At 44.7% G+C, this 18,528-nt stretch overlaps 1 protein-coding gene across 1 annotated transcript; it reads right to left on the reverse strand.

Annotated features, from left to right (window-relative positions):
* Positions 1-3,159: 3,159 nt before the first annotated feature.
* On the reverse strand, positions 3,160-16,215 carry CHAMP1 (chromosome alignment maintaining phosphoprotein 1). The gene is made up of 3 exons (XM_040625037.1): positions 16,090-16,215; positions 11,669-11,788; positions 3,160-6,690 (listed from the first exon to the last, which is right to left on the reverse strand). The coding sequence occupies exon 3, from the start codon at positions 6,638-6,640 to the stop codon at positions 4,190-4,192; it is 2,451 nt and encodes an 816-aa protein (XP_040480971.1). The 5' UTR covers positions 6,641-6,690; positions 11,669-11,788; positions 16,090-16,215; the 3' UTR covers positions 3,160-4,189.
* Between the last annotated feature and the right edge of the window lie 2,313 nt (positions 16,216-18,528).

Raw genomic sequence — 18,528 nt, forward strand, 5'->3', positions numbered from 1 at the left:
CTGCTCCAAGGCCACCAGTCCCTTGGGAGAAAGGCTAACTATGAATTTTTTGGCAGTGTACTTGGGTCCCCGCTCAAGGGGACCATGCCTCCCCTGCATACAAGGGGTTCTGTGTTTGTAAACTGGCTCAAGTCTGGGAACTGATTGAGGGGCCAGGGTTCTCTTTTTTGATTCAAATAAATTTTTTTTTCACTTGACCTAGAACTAACTCTTCCATTTACACAAATCAAGAATTTCTTAGGCTTCTATGTATTTCATCTAGTCCTCTTGTTGGCCCATGGCAAGCATTTGCAAGAGATCAGCTAGTGATAGAAGCAAAAAGTTAATATTATGCTCAAACCAACTAAGCCACTAATTGGCCAGGATCAAAAGTATTAAATCATCTTATTTTATTTTATTCCAACAGTTTTTTCAGTTTTAGTCCGGAGAACTTGTAATGAAAATGTAGCATTCCTGCACTGATTCAGTCTTAGAGGGTTTTTCTCTTCTTTTCTTTCTCCAATTCATAAAATAAAAAGCAGTTTGGCAAGAGTAGCCCTGGAAAGTGGAGAGGGCTGTGCCTGGCTTATTGAGAGTAGCAGTTTTTTGTTTTTTAAGATTTATTAGAGAGGGAGAGAGGGCACGGGCAGGGGGAAGTGGCAGAGGGAGAGGGAGAAGCAGGCTTCCCCACCGAGCCTGATGTGGGGCTCAGTCCTAGGACCCAGAGATCATGACCTGAGCCAAAGGCAGACACTTCACTGACTGAGCCCCCCAGGCGCCCCAGGGTAGCAGTTTAATAGGAAACAGGGAGCATTTTCTTGGGGAAGAAAAAAAATGAGCAGAGTGGGGTTGGAAGGTTGCTTGAGTCAGGTATGGTTTGCTAACGGAAGACCTTAAATGTGTAACATAAAATCAGTCTTGTGGAGACCTGATTTCAGTGTGTAAAGGGTGGTTGGGGGCTGACACTGAGTCCCAACACTACAGTCTACTGTACTAACAGATGTACACAGTGGTGATGGCCTAGACCAGTGAGGTGGTAACAGACACATTGCTGAAGAAAGCTAGCTTGCAGTAGGCCAAGCAGAGGAATCAAAACCCCAAATTTCAAGCCAGGTCTGGTAGGCAGAGTGGCCCCAAAAGATGTCCAACTCCCAACTGCCAGGCCCTATGACTATGGCAGTTTACATGGCAAAGGAGATTTAGGGCTGCTAATCAGCTGACTTTAAAACAGGCAGATCAGCTTAGATTATCTGGGTCACCGAATGTAAACACAAGGATCTTGACATGGAGGAGGGAAGCAGGAGATGCTAGGTGCTAGCAAGGGGACCATGAGCCAACAGAAAGGGAAGGGAATGGATGCTGCAGAAGAGAAGGCAGCCCTGCTGACACCCTGACTTTGGCCCAGTGAACTACAGCAACGTAAGAAAACAAATTTGTGCTGTTGTAAGCAACTGAATCTCATTTATTTATTTATGGCAGCAATAGGAAACTCATATACCACATGCCCCAAATTACCCAACAAAACAGCTAGACTGAGGAAAGCAGACAATTTCAGGGTGTTTAAGGTCTGGGGATATAACTCAGATTAAAAGATGCCCTTCTTTTTGTGATGTTTACAGATGCGAATTGTAAGCATCCTCCTGTCTCCATCTAAGACCAAGCTGCAGAATCCACACCAATACTAAAAACAAAAGGAGTGTAGTGCCTGGTTGGCTCAATTGGCGGAGCATGACTCTAGATCCCAGAGATGTGGGTTCAAGCCCCATGTTGGGTGAGACATTAAACATTTTTTTTAAAAAGTCTTAAAACAAAAGCAGTATCTGCTACAGGCACATCCCAGTTCAAGTACTGAAGTGTCCAGTTAATGAAAAGTCAGTAGGTCACATAAAATATAATAGTGCCAGGTCCATGAATGTTGAGTGAAAGATGGTACAGTAATTTTTCATATTATATAAAATCGTTGGATTGAGTTTATTTAAAATAGTTGTAATTACACAGGAAAATAAAATGAATATGTAGACAGGGTCACACTGACTGGAGGGATGCTACTGTATAGGAGGCAAAACTGCCAAGGTTAAAAAAAGGGAGGGCTGTTCACTTATCCCGATCCTGAGGTACAATGAGAAAAAAGTGGACAGCCGTGAGGTGAGCCAAGAACACACTGGCTTAACCAAAGGGCACAACTATTCGTGCAACCCCTACTTTAGCATAATATCCTCTGTATTGTGAAAAACCCCACATAAGATGGCAAGTCATGGGATCTAGTTGGCTCCACCTTGCACAAAGGTCTAGGAAGGATTCTGTGAGAAATTTGCAGAAGTGTAAAGTCCTAAGGAAAATAATCTGTTACAGAGACTGCAGGCTTCAAAAGGGTTTCTGGGTGCTGCACACCTGTCTTTTCCAGTCGTAATTTTGAGTCCGTATAGATGAGAACAAGACCACTGTCCTTCTTATTGGCCTAGAAGGAAACTCCAGTACTGGAAGCTTGTCCTCAAGGGGCCCAGTGTAAACTGACAACAGCATCAACTACTCCCCAAAGAGGTGAGACCTAGAGCCTGTAAGGTCTTCCCAGGATTCTACAAACACTAAGATCATCCCAGGATTCTATAAGCACAGAAGTCTTCTCAATTGGCCTCTTAATTTGGATGCTATGGAAAAAAGTGCTCACTGTTCAAGTGTTGGGAACAGGGGGCGCCTGGGTGGCTCAGTCGTTAAGTGTCTGCCTTCGGCTCAGGGCGTGATCTCAGAGTCCTGGGATCTGGCCCCACATCAGGCTCCTCTGCTGGGAGCCTGCTTCTCCCACTCCCCCTGCTTGTGTTCCCTCTCTCGCTGGCTGTCTCTCTGACAAATAATAAAATCTTTAAAAAGAAAAAAAAAAGTGTTGGGAACAGCTTAATTAAAGGTAGTCTCTCAACCCTTGGCTGCACAGGAGAATCCTTACGGCACTAAATGTTTCACACTGTTTTTACGCAAGTCAGCCAGGATGTGGATTGTCCACAACAAGCACCGCCAAGTGTAGCATTTCCCTCACTTACCTGGCCACAGTATTGAGAAAACATAGCTTAGAAAATGCTGCCCCAGATAGGAAAATTAGCATGATGAGAACAGGGGGAACAGGAAAGAATCATGGAATCTGGGTATCATACAATTACACAGAAGAAAACACACACATGAGGATGCTGACATGAAAGCCTTTGTTTTTAATTTGGTTGATACACATTTGACAAAATATTTTAGAACAAAATAACCCACGAACAGGCACAAGGTATTTACAGTTAACAACTGTGGAAAACATAGAACTGACGTACTCTCAAACAGAAATGTCTACTTACAAAATTTTCTACTGTGAATCTGGAAGACTCTCAGTTCCTACTCATGACCAGGTCTGAACCCCCCTAGGTGGCGTGTGAGGCCCAGGAGCAGGAAGTGCAGTTCTGACACATTTGGCAGTTAAGGATCATCTATTGGTGTGAGCTCACAGGGAAGAAAAGAGAGAGACCTGGCGGGTGGGGTGGGTGGGGTGGGGAAAGTGGTGCAGAATGGAAGACTCCGAAGGAAATAACTAAGGACAAGACCTAAGTCACACTCATCTTTCCCGGTTTCCTAGAGGAGGCTGCAAACCTTTTTAAACTTACTCGACATCTCTTTTAGCAGAAAATCAGCAACCCTGAGACTCCAATTTTCCATGACGTAAAAGCTAATAAACATCTAGAACTGCTCAAGATTTATAAATAAACTAACTTTACATGATCAAATAGGAACTTCAAAATACCTTTTATGATCTGAAAACACATTTAAGACAAAAAAATTTCTCAAATTTTTCATGCCTAATTCTTAAACATTCCAACTAATAATTTCCATTATCTGAAGTTAGTTTCACAAAAAAAAAAAAAAATACACTTTGACTAGAAGTTTTAAATTGAGTAAACTTGCTCTTGACTGTTAAGTGGACCACCTACATCTTCATATTATTCAAATACATTTAAAAGAAATTAGAGAAATTTTATCCATCTGGAATACAGTTACAAATTTCTTGACGTACAAGATAGCCACATAAACAGAGACCATAAAAAAACCCAAATGCTTATTCTTTGTAACGCTACTGCGACGGTTAAACACAGTACAGCACACACGCCAACATCTACTGATCCAACCGCGTGTTACAGTTCCAACAGCTCTGTCGATACTGTGCCCACGCCACGTGGAAAAGTCAGATTTGCTGCTCCTCCAGTGGCTGCTCAAGGGCTTCCATGAGCTTCTTATTTGCCTCCTCATTATGCCGGCTCTGACAGTGAGTTAGATGTTTCTTAAAGCCTCTTGGGAAATTTGATTCAAAATTACAACGTGGACATTTAAGTAAACTCTGCCCGTGGGCTGCTACATGATTTTTAAGGAGAGATTCCAAAAGAAAAGCCTTTCCACAAATTGTACATTTGTAAGGGCTATGAACATTATGCTTATTAACCAAATGATGCAAAACCGCACCTTTTTTCATAGCTCGACAGCAACAAATTTTGCAGTAATACTTTCCTTTTCCGCGCTTCATATACTTTGCAATCTCTTCTTCGGAGATAAAAGCCTCTTTCTCTTCAGTAAACTGTAACACATTTTTGGACTGCTCTGGACTAGTCATGTCCATTTTGTTCTCTTTACTAAAATCAATAGACTCTACATCAACCTGCTCCTGATCACTGCTCGACTCTTGGCCCTTGCTGTCTATCACGTCTAAATCTGCTTTGATGTACTCACTGCTACTAAGCTCAGCATCTGAGTTCTCTTGGTTGTCTTTCTTGAGTTTCTTCGAGGAAGGAAATAAAGTGTCTTCTAAGAGTTTCTTAGGTGTAGCTAGTAGTTCTTCCTGAACCAAAAGATCACACTTTTGATCATCTAGGGCATCTGTCTGTAGTTCGTCACCAAGCTCAACTGCCTTCTGAGATTCTGAGAAGATAGCAGATTTGGGAAGTTCAGGGAAAAGGGCATGTTTCCGGGGCTCTGGAAAAAGAGCACGTTTTCGTGGTTCAGGAGAAGCTGGAGGGGCTGTTTTGGTGGGCTCAGAAAACAGGGCAGGTTTTCTAGGTTCGGTATCAAGAGAGAGAACAGGCTTCCAGATATCGGAGGTCGCCTTAGGGGACTCAGACGGTCCAGAAGGTTTCCGAGGTTCAATAAAAAAGGAAGACTTCCAGAGGTCAGGGGAACCACCACGGGAACTTTTCTGGGACTCGGGAAAATCAAGTGAAGCAGGAGAAGTTTTTCGCTGATCAGGAGAAAGCTTCCAAAGCTCTGGAGACCCTGAAGGTTTTCTGAGCTCTGGAGATCCTGCTGGACTGCGGATCTCTGGGGACAATGGTGGGCCTGGTTTGCGAAGCTCAGGAGACAAGGGAGGTCCTGCTTTACGAAGCTCAGGGGACACTGAGGGAACTGTCTTCCAATGTTCAGGTGACAAGGTGGGAGTTGTCTTTCGGAGTTCTGGCGGGCCAGACTTCCATGACTCAGGAGACGCAGGGGGAGACTTCCAGGAACCAGGAGACACCGATGAAGATTTCCAGGATGCGGGGGACACAGAGGAAGTTGGTTTCCATGGTCCAGGTGAGATAGAAGGAATTGGCTTCCAAGGACCAGGAGACACAGATGGAGCAGGTTTAGCTGGCTTCCAAGGTCCCGATGATGCCGAAGGACTGGATTTCCAAGACCTTGGGGACCCAGGTGGCCCTGGCTTCCAAGAACCTGGTGACACAGCTGGGGCTGGTCTTCTGGGCTCTGGGGAGACAGCAGGGAATGGCTTCCAAGGCTCAGGAGACTCCGATGGGGATGGCTTCCTTGGCTCAGGGGAGATAGTCCGGGCTGGCTTCCGAGACTCTGGAGATGCAGTTGGGGATGGACCCCAAGGTTCAGGGGAAGCAGCCAAAACTGGTGACTCTGGAGATGAGCCTGAAGGTGGCCCCAATGTTTCTGGGAAATGGGAGTGTTTCTGGGGTTTAGGATTAATAAGAGTGGCCTTTACTGGCTCAGGAGATATAGGGGCAAGTTTCTGTGGTTCTGGAGAAGGAACAGGGATGGGTTTCTGAGACTCAGAAACAAGAGGGACTGGTTTTGGAAGTTCAGGAGAAGAAATAGAGGCAGATTTTGGAGGCTCAGGAGAAGGAAGAGAAGGTGTCTGTGACTCAGGAGAAACAACAGGGCCAGGCTTCTGAGGCTCCAGGGAAGTGAGAGGTGTAGGTTTTGGTGATTCTGGAGACAAGATTGGGCCAAGTTTCTGTGTTTCTATGGAAAGGGCAGGTAGGGGTTTTGGGAGTTCTGCTGAATTAGAGGGTATTTTCTGGTGCTCAGGAAGAGGAGGGCTTTTCCCAGGATCTGTTTCTTTGCTTAGCTGATTTTTTGGTTTCTCATTCCACTTCTCTGGGCCTGCATGTTTGGACGTGATGTGATAGTACACATTAGAGTACATCTTGCTGGTGAAGAAGCACTTATGGCAGTGGAATAGCTTTGCACTTTTCTGGTAAAATATCATTTTACCTAACCCACCAGCATCCATTTCATCACAAAATTCTGGATGGATGGTGCCCATGTGGATTTGCACATTTTCATAATCCGTGCCTCGGAAACTGCAGTGGTCACACTCCAAACGTGATGATGGTTTACGGAGTTCTTGGAATACTTCCATTTCTCTGTCACAACACACACGATTGTATTCTGTAAAAACTTCCAACAGTGCTGCAATAAAGTAGAAATTAATTATTTTCAGGGAACATAATTTTGATTCTTTAACTGCATAATTTTACGTCTGGAATGGCATGTGCATTTATCAGATCATATCTCAATAAAGATTTTGAAGAGAAAGGAGACATGGAACTCATTTTTAACTGAGTCCCAGTAACTGCTACTTTTAGAGGGATCCCCTCATGTAATCCTCCTAACACTATGACTCAGTATTATTTTCATTTGTAGATGAAGAAACAGGTTCAGAGAGGTGCCTCACCCAGGTTATAACAGCGATCCAAGCCTGACCCCAGAGTCACCTAGCATGTGCCTTACATCTTGACTCCGAAACCCGGAATCAACAAGCTGTCAGCACATAAAGCTGAGCCAACATCAAAATTAAAGCAGTTTAAGCCTGAGCAAGAAACTAGCTCCAATTCAGAGAGCGTTTGTTCGACTAAAACTAAGAAAAGATGGCTTTTTAAAAATATCAACACATTTTGTAATGTTTTATCCATCCTCATATCAAATATTTTAATCATTCATTTAATAAATGAATTATTTTCTGTGTCCCGTTTTTCTAGGCAGTTGGGTTTAAAGAGATGTCTTGTACTGTGGTGCTTACATTAGGTGCAAAGCCAAATGTGAACGCAGAGAAGGCTGTCGAGGAAAGACGCCTGAACACAGATCCTGAATGACGTAAAGGAGTTCGCCCAGCAAAGGGTAATTCAGATAGAGGACACCCTGGAAGCAGTAATCATGCTTGCCAGTAATTATAACTTTTTAAAAGTTTAAGCAAGTCTTCTAGGGTGGTGAAAAGTAACGGAGCTCACAGTTAAAAATGTACTCATTCATGCAGAACACCATATTTACACAGCCTCGTACAAACACATCCTACACAAATGGCATATTAACACACTGTTCTACAACCTGTTTCCATTTAAGGAAGAGAAGGTGGTTCAGGAGAAAGAAGTCCAGGCTCCTGAGGCTTCAGGGCAGGAAGAGGAAGAGGTTTCAGTGATTCTACAAACTACAGTAGGCCAAGTAGGCCGAAGTAAGCACATCTGTGTTCCTACTGGATAGAGAGTAAGCACTAAATTTCCTTGTGCATAGCTTGAATGTGAGGGTATTTCTGAAGGGAAAATCCCTAGAAGTGAACTACCTGGTTCAAGGGTGATTTACATTTAAAATTGATACATTTCATGAAACTTTCAAAAAGTTACAGTACTATTACATACCAACCAAGAGTGTATATACCAGGGACAATTCCCCAACTCCCTCATCAATACTGAGCATTATTAAACTTCTAATCTTTGCTACTTCTCGGATGAAAATTGGAGTCTCAGCATTGTTTTAAGGTGCTTTTCTTTAATGAGAGAGAGTGAACATTTTCTCTGGTTTATTAGCCATGTGTATTTCTTTTGTGGGATGTGCCTTGTCCATTTATTTATAGTCTGCATAAAAGAAAGGACACCTTGACTGAAAATATTTTCCTAGTTTTATCATGTTTCTTCACTTTTATAGTATGTACGTGTACATATATATGTGCTTTTTTCACACACAACTGGTTTATGTAAAAATTAAACACTTAAAGGTGTTTTCCTTGTGACTGTTACAAATCATGCTTTCCCACTCCATTACTTTTTAAAGCAGTCGATATTTTTTTCCTATGATTTTGAGGATTTCATTCTTTTTACATTTGTATTTTTGGGCGGGGGGCAGAGCTCGACTTGGGGCTCTATCTCACAACCCTGGGATCATGACCTGAACCAAAGCCAAGTCAGACACTTAATCGAGTAAGCCACCCAGGCTCCCCTTTACATTTGTGTTTTTACTCTATTTGGTAAAAAGAGATAGGGATTCAGCCTATTTTTTCATCCCAAATGGATAGTTCAGTTGTCTCTCCAAACCTTTTCCTCACTGATATGTAATGTTCCATTTAGCATTTACTAAATTTTGTGTTTATGAATTCATTCCGGACTCTATTCTTTCTTTCATTTTTAAATTTTTCTAGGCAATCTCTATCTCCAACATGGGGCTTGAACTCATGACCCTGAGATGAAGAGTCGCACACTCTTCCAACTGAGCCAGCCAAGTGCCCCTAGACTCTATTCTGTTCTCTACTGGTTCCATCTGGTATGCTCTTCTCAGTGTGGGAACTCACCAACTGCAAAAAGAGATTCTGTAACATTCGCAGTGAGTTTCTCCAAGTGAGTCGCAAAGTCTTTTCTCATTAAATTACGTCCCATCCTTTACCAGAGTATTAGCTGCCACCGAGAGCACGCAGTGTGTTCTGTGCTAATAGTAATTACAGGGTCAAAACGTATTCCTTCCATGTTACAGCTCCTCGAAATACAGTATAGAGATACTTATTTATAGTCAGAGGCTCCCCCTTTAATAATTTCAAAAATATTAACTTAAAAAACTTAACATTTCTATTTTGAGGACTTGTTTTGAAGATGTCATTACTGACAACATTGTTTTCTATCACCCATATCACTGGCGTATCATTTGCATTTTGGGGGAGCGGTCTAAATTTAAAAAGGTGACAAGACAGTTGAGGAAACAAACAAGTGCTTTTCAGAAAGTATTAGCCCCTTGTGAACTACCCTGCAACTATCCTGGCTTTTAGAATATTGTTTTTAGGGCTATATAGACTAAAAAAAGAATATAATCACTTAGTACTAAAGAAAAATCTCTGAAAAGAATCTTCAACTTACAAACATAATGAAGAAAACATGTAGAAAGAACGTGTAGGTTAACAACTCACCTCAGACCCAACGTCTCATAAAACTAGAAGAACGTTAAAAGACAAGGCAGCGGTATCTCAATAACCCATCTGGCTGTAAGTGGCCATAAGGAACAGTCAAGGGATGTTCATATTAAATAAGGAGGACATTACATATTAAACCACATCATTATATTATAATAAGCCCTACATCATATATTTTACAACACAGAGGTTAAGACCTCAGGCTTGCTGGGTTTCAGTGAGTCCTGTTTCCACTATATGGCTTTGTTAAGTTGTTGAACCTTTCTATGCTTCAGTTTTCTGGACTCTACAATGGATATTAATATTCTGTAGCATACCTAGAACAGTATCTTGTGGAGAGCCCTCAGTGTCAGCGATGATTATTATATTAGAAACTACGAGGGTAGCCTCTAATAAATACTTCAGTTTCTGGTAAGTAAATATTCCCCAATGACCTTGGTAAAGTTCTGCCTGACCAACACACAGTATCTCATCTGAACTATACTCAAGTCCTACTCATGACAGGAAGAGAGGTTTCGTACTTTTCATGACTTGAGTTTCTTTTCTTTTCTTTTTTTTTTAAAGATTTTATTTATTTATTCGACAGAGAGAGAGAGACAGCCAGCGAGAGAGGGAACACAAGCAGGGGGAGTGGGAGAGGAAGAAGCAGGCTCATAGCGGAGGAGCCTGATGTGGGGCTCGATCCCAGAGTGCCGGGATCACGCCCTGAGCTGAAGGCAGACGCTCAACCGCTGTGCCACCCAGGCGCCCCTCATGACTTGAGTTTCTTAAGCTTAAATGAACTGTTAACTGTGAAGACTTTCCCATCTTCTCAAGAAACTGGTGTACAGGGGTGCCTGGGTGGCTCAGTAGGTTAAGCATCTGCTTTCGGCTCAGGTCATGATCCCAGGGTCCTGGGATTGAGCCCCACGTCAGGCTTTCTGCTCAGCGGGGAGTCTGCTTCTCCCTGTCCCTGCCACTCCTCCTATTTGTACTCATTCTCTCTCTTTCTCTGTCCAATAAATAAATAAATAAATAAATAAATAAATAAAATCTTAAAAAAAAAGACAAAAAACTGGTGTACAGTAGAATTATCTTACTTAGTGAACTCTCTCCTCTTTTTGCCTAATTTATAATCCCATCAACAAAACAACTTTCTTCATTTTCTGTATGTTAACTCATCAACTTTTTTACCAATACTAACTCATAAAATAGAGGTTATCAATAAGCCCAGTAAGTGTGTAATACAGGGATCAGATTATGAACTGTACGGGTAAAGCATTTTCTTCTAGTCCCACAGAAATTACTGAGCACAGTATTCCGTCATCAGGAAGGTCTTTAAAAAATGCTTCCGGCAAACTTACCGAATGAAAAAGCGACATCTCTAACACAGTTCAACAAGTAGAGAGCTGGTCTCTTCTTCAGCCACACCCTGGACCCCGGCTCCTACCCAAGTGTTGTGGCTCCTTTCCACAGGCAAAGCTCTACCACCATTTCTCCTTATTTCTACTTCCCATTGGCTCTATCTTTGTTTCTTGCCTCTCTGGAAATTCTACACTCACCCTGCGTTTTACAGCAGCTCCTGTAAACTACTCTCTTTGATGAATACCACTTGGCCNNNNATTCCTGCTGCTTTTGCCTCCAGTGGCCTCAGCCACCTCAGCTTCTCAGATTGGACTGACTCCTTTTGTCCTTAATTGCTGTCTGTTAAACCATCAGCGCTCCCACCCTTCATCTAGCGCCACTCAACCAGTTCCTCCACCATCTTGTTCCCTCTCAATCTGTGTTAAATTCCACGGCTCCTCAGATTTTGGTGTTCCCCATGTCTCCCACCTGCCCCTCCCTATTTCCTCTTCCTACCACCAACTCTTCTGGCCAGTATACCCAAACCTGCCTACTCCCAAGCCTCGTTATCATATCCTAATAACCTCTTACTTAAAAAAAAAAAGAAAGAAAGAAAAGAAAAAGAATTGTACAGAATTCACTTCTCAGTCCCCAAACTCTATCATGTATATGCGTATCTAGCACACATTCATGCACCATTATGCATGAGTGTATATGTTTTCATAGATTTTTCCTTAAGCACTTTTCAAAAAGGTCACATTTTTAAAATATTCTAAATGTTAAAAGGCAAACATAAACATATGCAAAGGAAAATTGGTAGAATAACACTATAAATCCAGGACAAGTACATTTAGAGCAGGAAAGAAAGCCCAACACGGTTTTCCCTGGTAGACTTACCAGCTTATCTTCCTAGAAGTCTTAAAAGTATGTCTTCAAAGGGCAGGCAAGTCTACATGGCTTCTGAGTTAACTACAGAAAACAGCCTGTGTATATGAAGAACAAAGATGAGAGCTGGACCTGAAAAAAAAAAAAAAGGAAAGAAAGGAAGTGTAATCAAAACTACATTTCTGTGATAATCTGTGCCCTGCAAAAGAATTCTGCCTGTTTCTCTCGCTGTCCTGTTCCCTCCAACAGTGACAGGGGTCCAATCCACTTGCTTTAATGAAATAATACCAAAGATGACCACGACACCACCCACATCTAATTCTACTTTAAAATCCATTATGGAATTAACGCCCTTGTCTATAAGCACAGCGCGCCCAAACCCACCATCTCACTCACAGACTACAAGAGCAGCTGATGTTTTGTCCATTATTCACACTACACTGCGGAGCAGTGAAGTACCAGGCAGTGAGGAAAGGACAAGATAATCAACAGGACCAAGGGGCAAAGAAAGAAGAGGCTTTGGGGGACAAGAAAGGAGAGTGGTGCTTCAGTGAGCCCTTAGGCCTCTTCACACCTGGATTTCAAAAAAATATCAGGTACTGGGTAAGTTGTTGAAGAGAAAGGAAGAAAACTGGCCACGAACAAGCTAGGTAATAGCTCACAACACACTTCTGCTGATAAGTTCTGGCACATTTCTCTACCCGTGGTCAACTGCTGTAATTGTGATAGCTGTGCTCTCCCCGCCTCCAGTCTCACGTCCTTGCAATCCACTCACCATACGGTTTCCAGTCATGTTCCAAACATAAAACCCTAATGGCATTTGCCTGCACACAATTCCTCAAGGTATCCCCAATGCCTGCAGCTCACAAAACCACAGCATATAAAGCTCTTCACCATCTGTCTGGCCCCTGACTGGACCCCATTCTCTAAATACTGAACCACCTGTAATTCTACAAACCAAGCCTCTGGACCTTCACACAGGCATTTCCTCTCCTTTACACTCCCTGGTCTCACCACCCAGCTATCAGGGAAGTTTCTCCATTCTTCAGGCAGAATTACTTCTTAAATAATGGCCAACATGCTCCCTGCCCCCCCATCCTCTTTGTGTGCGCACCCCCAGCGTAGCCATCACTCTTTGGTACTAAAAGAGTCTGGCTCTCAGAGGGCAGGGACTACCAATTCACCCCTGTAACCCTTGCATCATGAAGACTGCAGACCTGATTTTTTTTTTTTTTTAAGATTTTATTTATTTATGTGACAGAGAGACAGCCAGCGAGAGAGGGAACACAAGCAGGGGGAGTGGGAGAGGAAGAAGCAGGCTCCCAGCGGAGGAGCCCGATGCGGGACTCGATCCCGGAACGCCAGGATCATGCCCTGAGCCGAAGGCAGACGCTCAACGACTGCGCTACCCAGGCGCCCTGACTGCAGACCTGATCTTGGATTCACAGGAGTTTAAAACTAGCAGAGACCTGAGCTACATTTAGTTTTCAAATCACTGGGATTTAGAGCAGAAAGACCTCAGGGATCATCTACTTTAAAACTTCAATTTATAGCTGAGGAAATTCAAATCTAGACCTTAAGTAATCTGCTCAAGATGAAGCAAATAATCAGCAACTGACAAAGGACCAGATTAAAGTTCTGCCATTTATCCAGGTTCTTTCTAATATATCTTGACTAAACTAATGTACTGGAATCTGTAAGATCTTGACAAGTTGGTACAATGGGCAAAATCACTAAGAGGAACCCGCAGAGAACTGCATTCCACAGCCTACGTTGGACAGAATGTCCCAATGGATCACTGTCTCCAGCTCTGGGCAGCAAGGACACTTTGAGTTCGTAACAACAGGCAACATGCAAAAGAAAGCAGTCTTTAAAAACATGTCTTTTGTGAGTACAGAAACCGACCAACTTCAAACGTGGAAGAATTATGGATAATACATAACATGTCCTAGGAGCAACAAGTGGAAGCTAGCAGGAAAACAGATTCCAGCTCAAGATAAAGTTTTACGAACTACTCAATCATGGACTAGAAGGAGTTGCTCTGCCAGGAAGGAGCCCTCTGTAATTATGAGCCAATGGCCGGTACAGGACTGAAAGGATCCTCAGAGGACCAGAGTCCAAACTCTTCACTTTACAATTGAGAAAACTGATGCTGATGGAGAAAAGTGCTTGAGATCACAAGAGTTAGGTCAGAGGAATCAACAGAAGATCCTGACTTCCTGATTCTGGATCTCTTTCACATGGGCACACTGCAACAACGAGTCCTGAATTCAGCTCCTGGGTAGAGGCTAGACACATTCCTCCCAGCTTTAAGATTCTAGCAATTTCCCCCCTAAATTTCAGAGCTCCTAAGTCTAATCATGAAAGTAACTCTACACTGCCCCGACTAACAAAATTTTTCTCATTCTACTTTCTTCCTCTACAGACTACATGCTGTCCCTAAAGAAAGTTCTCAGTGGTTTGCCAGTCCACCACTGCATCACACCTATCTCCTATTCAAGAGCTTCCTCAAAGTCTAACACCTGGTCACCTTTAAAAATTTTCTGATGGAAACCAAGGATGTACTGTATGGTGACTAACATAATGTAATAAAAAAACATTAAAAAAATTTCTGATGCATAGCTTTTAAAAACAAAACTCAATATGGACAGCATGTTCAAAGCTAACCCACTACCATTGCTCTTCACCCCTAAAACTTAATTAAAAATTAGTAAACTTTATTTTTTAGTTTCAGGTTAAAGAAAAAATTAAATGGGAAGTTCTCTACCTTGATTTACCTTCTTTCCTCCTCTGCACATAATTTCTATTATTGTTACAACTGAGGAAGGAATACTCACATATTATTATTTACTAAAGTGCAGAGTTCAGTTAGGGGTCACTCTCCTTTTGTACAAACCCATGGGTTTCCACAAACGCAGTGTCCCATACCCAGCATTACACAATGGAACAGAATAATTTCCCAGCCAGAACAATTCCCTGTGCTCTTCATAAACACTGGTCTTTTTACTGTCTCCGTGGTTTTGCCTTTCCCAGACTTTTTTTTTTTTTTTTTTAAGATTTTACATATTTATTTCAGAGAGAGAGAGAAAAGGAGAGGGACAAGCAGACTCCATACTGAGCACAGAGCCCGATGTGGGTGGGGCTTGATCCCACCACCCAGAAATCATGACGTGAGTCTAAACCAAGAGTCGGAGGTTCAACCGACTGAGCCACCCAGGCGCCCCCCATACATTTTCTAAATTATGGTAAAATACAACAAAATTTACTATTCTAACAATTTTCAAAACCACGATTTAGTGGCATTAAGAATATCACAATGCTGTACAATCATCCCCATTATCCATTTCCAGAACTTCTCATCACCACAAACAGAACTCTGCACCCATTAAACAAGAACTCCCCATTCTCCCAGTCCCACTGGGCCCTGGTAATCTCTATTCAATTTTCTGTCCCAGTGAATGGGATCGTGCATTTGTCCTTCTGTGTCTGGCTTATTTCACTCTCCACATCTATGCCACGGCATGTATTAAATTGTATTCCTTTCTAAGGGTGAGTCCCATTCCACTGTGCATACCACAATTTACTTTCCCTCCATCTGTTGATAGATATTTGGAGTACTTCCCTCCTTTGGCTATTCTGAACAAAGCCGCAGGTTACACAGGCGTACAACGATCTGAGCCCCTGCTTTCGACTCCTGGGAGTCTAAACCCAGGAGCGGAATTGCTGGATCCTACCTCATTCTGTGCTAAAATCGGAGGAACCACGACACCCTTTTCCGCAGTCGCTGGCTGCAGCACTTTTTGTGGCCGGCAGCCACGCACGGCTGTGCCCCCTGCCCCACCTGCGCCCCCTCCCCAACACCTGTGACTTGTTTCTGCTCACAGCCATCCGTGGGTGCGAACTGGTACCTCACTCTGGTTTTACCTCCCTAATTCGGATGGCGATGCGCATCCTGCGATGCGCTCACGGGCCATCCGGGCGCCTTGTGTGGAGAAGACCCACCAAGTCCCCTGCCCGTTTGTAAGCCGGCCGCTTCTGTCGCTGCTGGCAGGAGCTCTCCGCATAACCTGGAAACCACCCCCTGGCCGGCTGCAGGATTTCGCGTCTCCCACTCTGGGTGGCCCAGCTCGTTTTTAAGCAGCAACAATGACAAAAGCCCACGCCGACGAGGGGCAGCGACAACCGCGTCCCGGGCTGAAGCGGAACGAGCGCCTCCCTCTCGGAGCCAGCTCCCGACCTCCCCGTGGTGTCCGGCACGGTGCTTCCCGCCTCCCGCAGACGACGCGGGGCTCCCCCCCGCCCCGAGGCCCACCCCGCCGGCGGACCCGTGCAGGCCGCTCCTCGGTGCACGCCCCGGGCGGGCCTCCTCGGACCCGGGCCTGCGGGGCGTCCCGGTCCGCGCGACACCCCTGCCCGCGCGGCCCGCTCCTCACCGGTGGGCCGCGGCGGCGTCCGCACACGCGAAGGACGGCGGGAGCCGCGCTCGCGGTCCCCGGCTGCTCCGCGAGGCCCTGCGGCGCGGCGGCCTCCCGAATGGCGGCGCGGCGCAGGCGCGGACTGCGGGCGCGCGGGCGTGCGCGCGGCCGCGGGACGGGCTGGCGGGGGCTGACGGGAAGCGAATTTGGGGTCCCGCGCCCTTCAGCGCGGCCCAATCAGGTCGCTGATCGCCGGGCGCCGCTTTGCCGGGAGCTCGCCGGCCTGTCGAGTGGCCCGCCCCGCCTCCGGAAGTGACGCGCCCTGACCCGCTCCCCGAGCTGCTTGGGCCCCGCGGCGGCGGGGTCTTCAGTCCCTGTCGCTCGGACCGACGCGAGCCGTTGAGGGCCCGGCTCCCTGCTTGACTGCGGCCGGGTCGAGGGTCCGAGGGGTCGCCCGGCCCGCCGTTTCTCGCTTCTGCCGAGTTCTTTGAGGTGAACGGGCCCGCGGGCCTCGAGCGGCCGGCCGAGACGGTGCTGAGCGTGGAGCGGGCGCGGCGTCCCAGAGTCGCGGCCGCGAGTGCAGGGTGAACCTGCGGCCGGTGCGCCAGCCGCCCGCCGGGCTGTGCAGGCGGCTTCCGCTCGCCGTCAGTGCGGGCGTCTCCAGGCTGTCCTTGGTTCTCGCTCCCTTTCTCGAGGGATTGAGGGCCTTGCGTTCTTTGATTTGTTGAGAATATGCTGACTTCTAATATTTAAATAGTAACGGGCGCGTTTTACGGAATTTTCAGATTTTTGCTTGTGTAGCAGAGTGATCAATTAATTGTGATTAGCTTTAATAGCTTCGGAAGAAAACTCTCCGCATAATAAAAGATTTTAAAACCTTCAGTTATTTTTTTCACCCATGTTCCGTGGACTCCTGGATGGAGGCACCTGCCTGGTCTCGAAGGGGGTACCTGCCAGGTACATTATGAACTGACTCCTGGGCGGGGGTGGGGGCCACCATTCGTCTTTCGAGGCAAAAGGAACAAACCTTTTAGAGTTTCTTAAAAAAGAGAGTTTTATTCATGCCCAGATTAGGACAGCTGCCCAGGATACACGATCTTTACAAGGGAGACAGTGCTGTGGTAAGGGAACATTTGGTGTGGGATTATATACATTTTTTTACATAAAAAGTTACAAATTATTAGACAAAGAACATTTCAGAAAGTTGCAGACTTTAAGTTCCTAGTGTGTGCAGGGCTGTATGACTTTAATCTTATGGAAACCTGGGAAGTTTCTTACTTTTTCTTAGCTTTTGTGTTCGGAGTGCTCCTTCTTGGGTATCTTCTGTAAGGAAGCAGAGGTACAGTGTGTGAGCGGGGCAGAAATAGAGCCCGTGCTTTGAGGTTTTGCCAATTCATGTTGACCTTGGTAAATGTTAAGTATAGCTTCCCTGGGAGCTAGGAGTAGGGCCCACAAATGTGAAAAGTTGAAAATTTCCTTTAATAACCTTTACCTAGGCAGACATTTCCCATGCTCCCAAGTCCCAACTGTGACATGAACTCTTATCTCCTAACATAACAAAACTTTCTTTGTGAAAAAGGACAGTTGAACACCCCATCAAATATACAGGCAAAAGACACAACAGCTTATTTATGAGAGAAGAAACAGAGATGTCCATAAACAGTGATAGTCAATCTACACTTTTGAAGCTGTGAATTTTAAATGTAGAAACCTTTCTCTGACCATCGAGTTTTGCATATTAACTTTTGAGATTGTTACCTTTAATAAGTTATGTTGTGAAATTCGGTATGGGTATATATGTAGTGCTGTTTTTCTCCTTTTAGGTCTGTATTTTTAAAAAGTCTAATAATTACAAGTGTTGCTGCTTTATCAGTATTACAAAATAACTTTCAACTCTTCCTCCTCTTGTTACCCCTACGGCTCCCCCTGGAAGGTACTTTGTCACGCACATCACACAATTTCCAGTTAAAGAACTGGTAAGAGACCTGAGACTGGTAGCAAGGTGCCAGCTTATTATTTCTTCAGTTGCTGAAGATCAGTTGTCTTGGGGTGATTTGTCAATTTGTGAACTATCGTTTTGCAGACACATCCTTGTTCTGAGCTTTGCTATCCGCAGACAGGAGTCCCTGGGGCCTGGAGGTGATTGCCAAGTGTGTGGATGCCTCTGGAGCACTGGAGTTCTGGGTTTCTGTTCTTTAAGAAGGAGCTTTTTACATTCTGTTTTGAAATACAGTTTCACAAACAAGGTTCATGGTGGCTGCAGGCCAGAATTTGAATGGCTGCTATACTTTGTTTTTTCCTCAAGCTGAGCGGGGAGTCTGCTTCTCTCGCTCTGCCCCCCACCCCGCTCATGCTCTCTCTCTCTCTCTCTCTCAAATAAAAATAAATTTTAAAAAAGATGAATGATTTAAATGAACTCCCATTTATTGAAATCTTGGTCTTTTAGAATCTGTCAGT

This window comes from Ursus maritimus, unplaced genomic scaffold (genome assembly GCF_017311325.1).
Source record: "Ursus maritimus isolate PB19 unplaced genomic scaffold, ASM1731132v1 scaffold_10, whole genome shotgun sequence".
Taxonomy (NCBI): domain Eukaryota; kingdom Metazoa; phylum Chordata; class Mammalia; order Carnivora; family Ursidae; genus Ursus; species Ursus maritimus.

Excerpts from the sequence above, each read along its gene's own strand:
- CHAMP1 (XM_040625037.1), bottom strand. The coding sequence starts at position 6,640 with ATGGAAGTATTCCAAGAACTCCGTAAACCATCATCACGTTTGGAGTGT.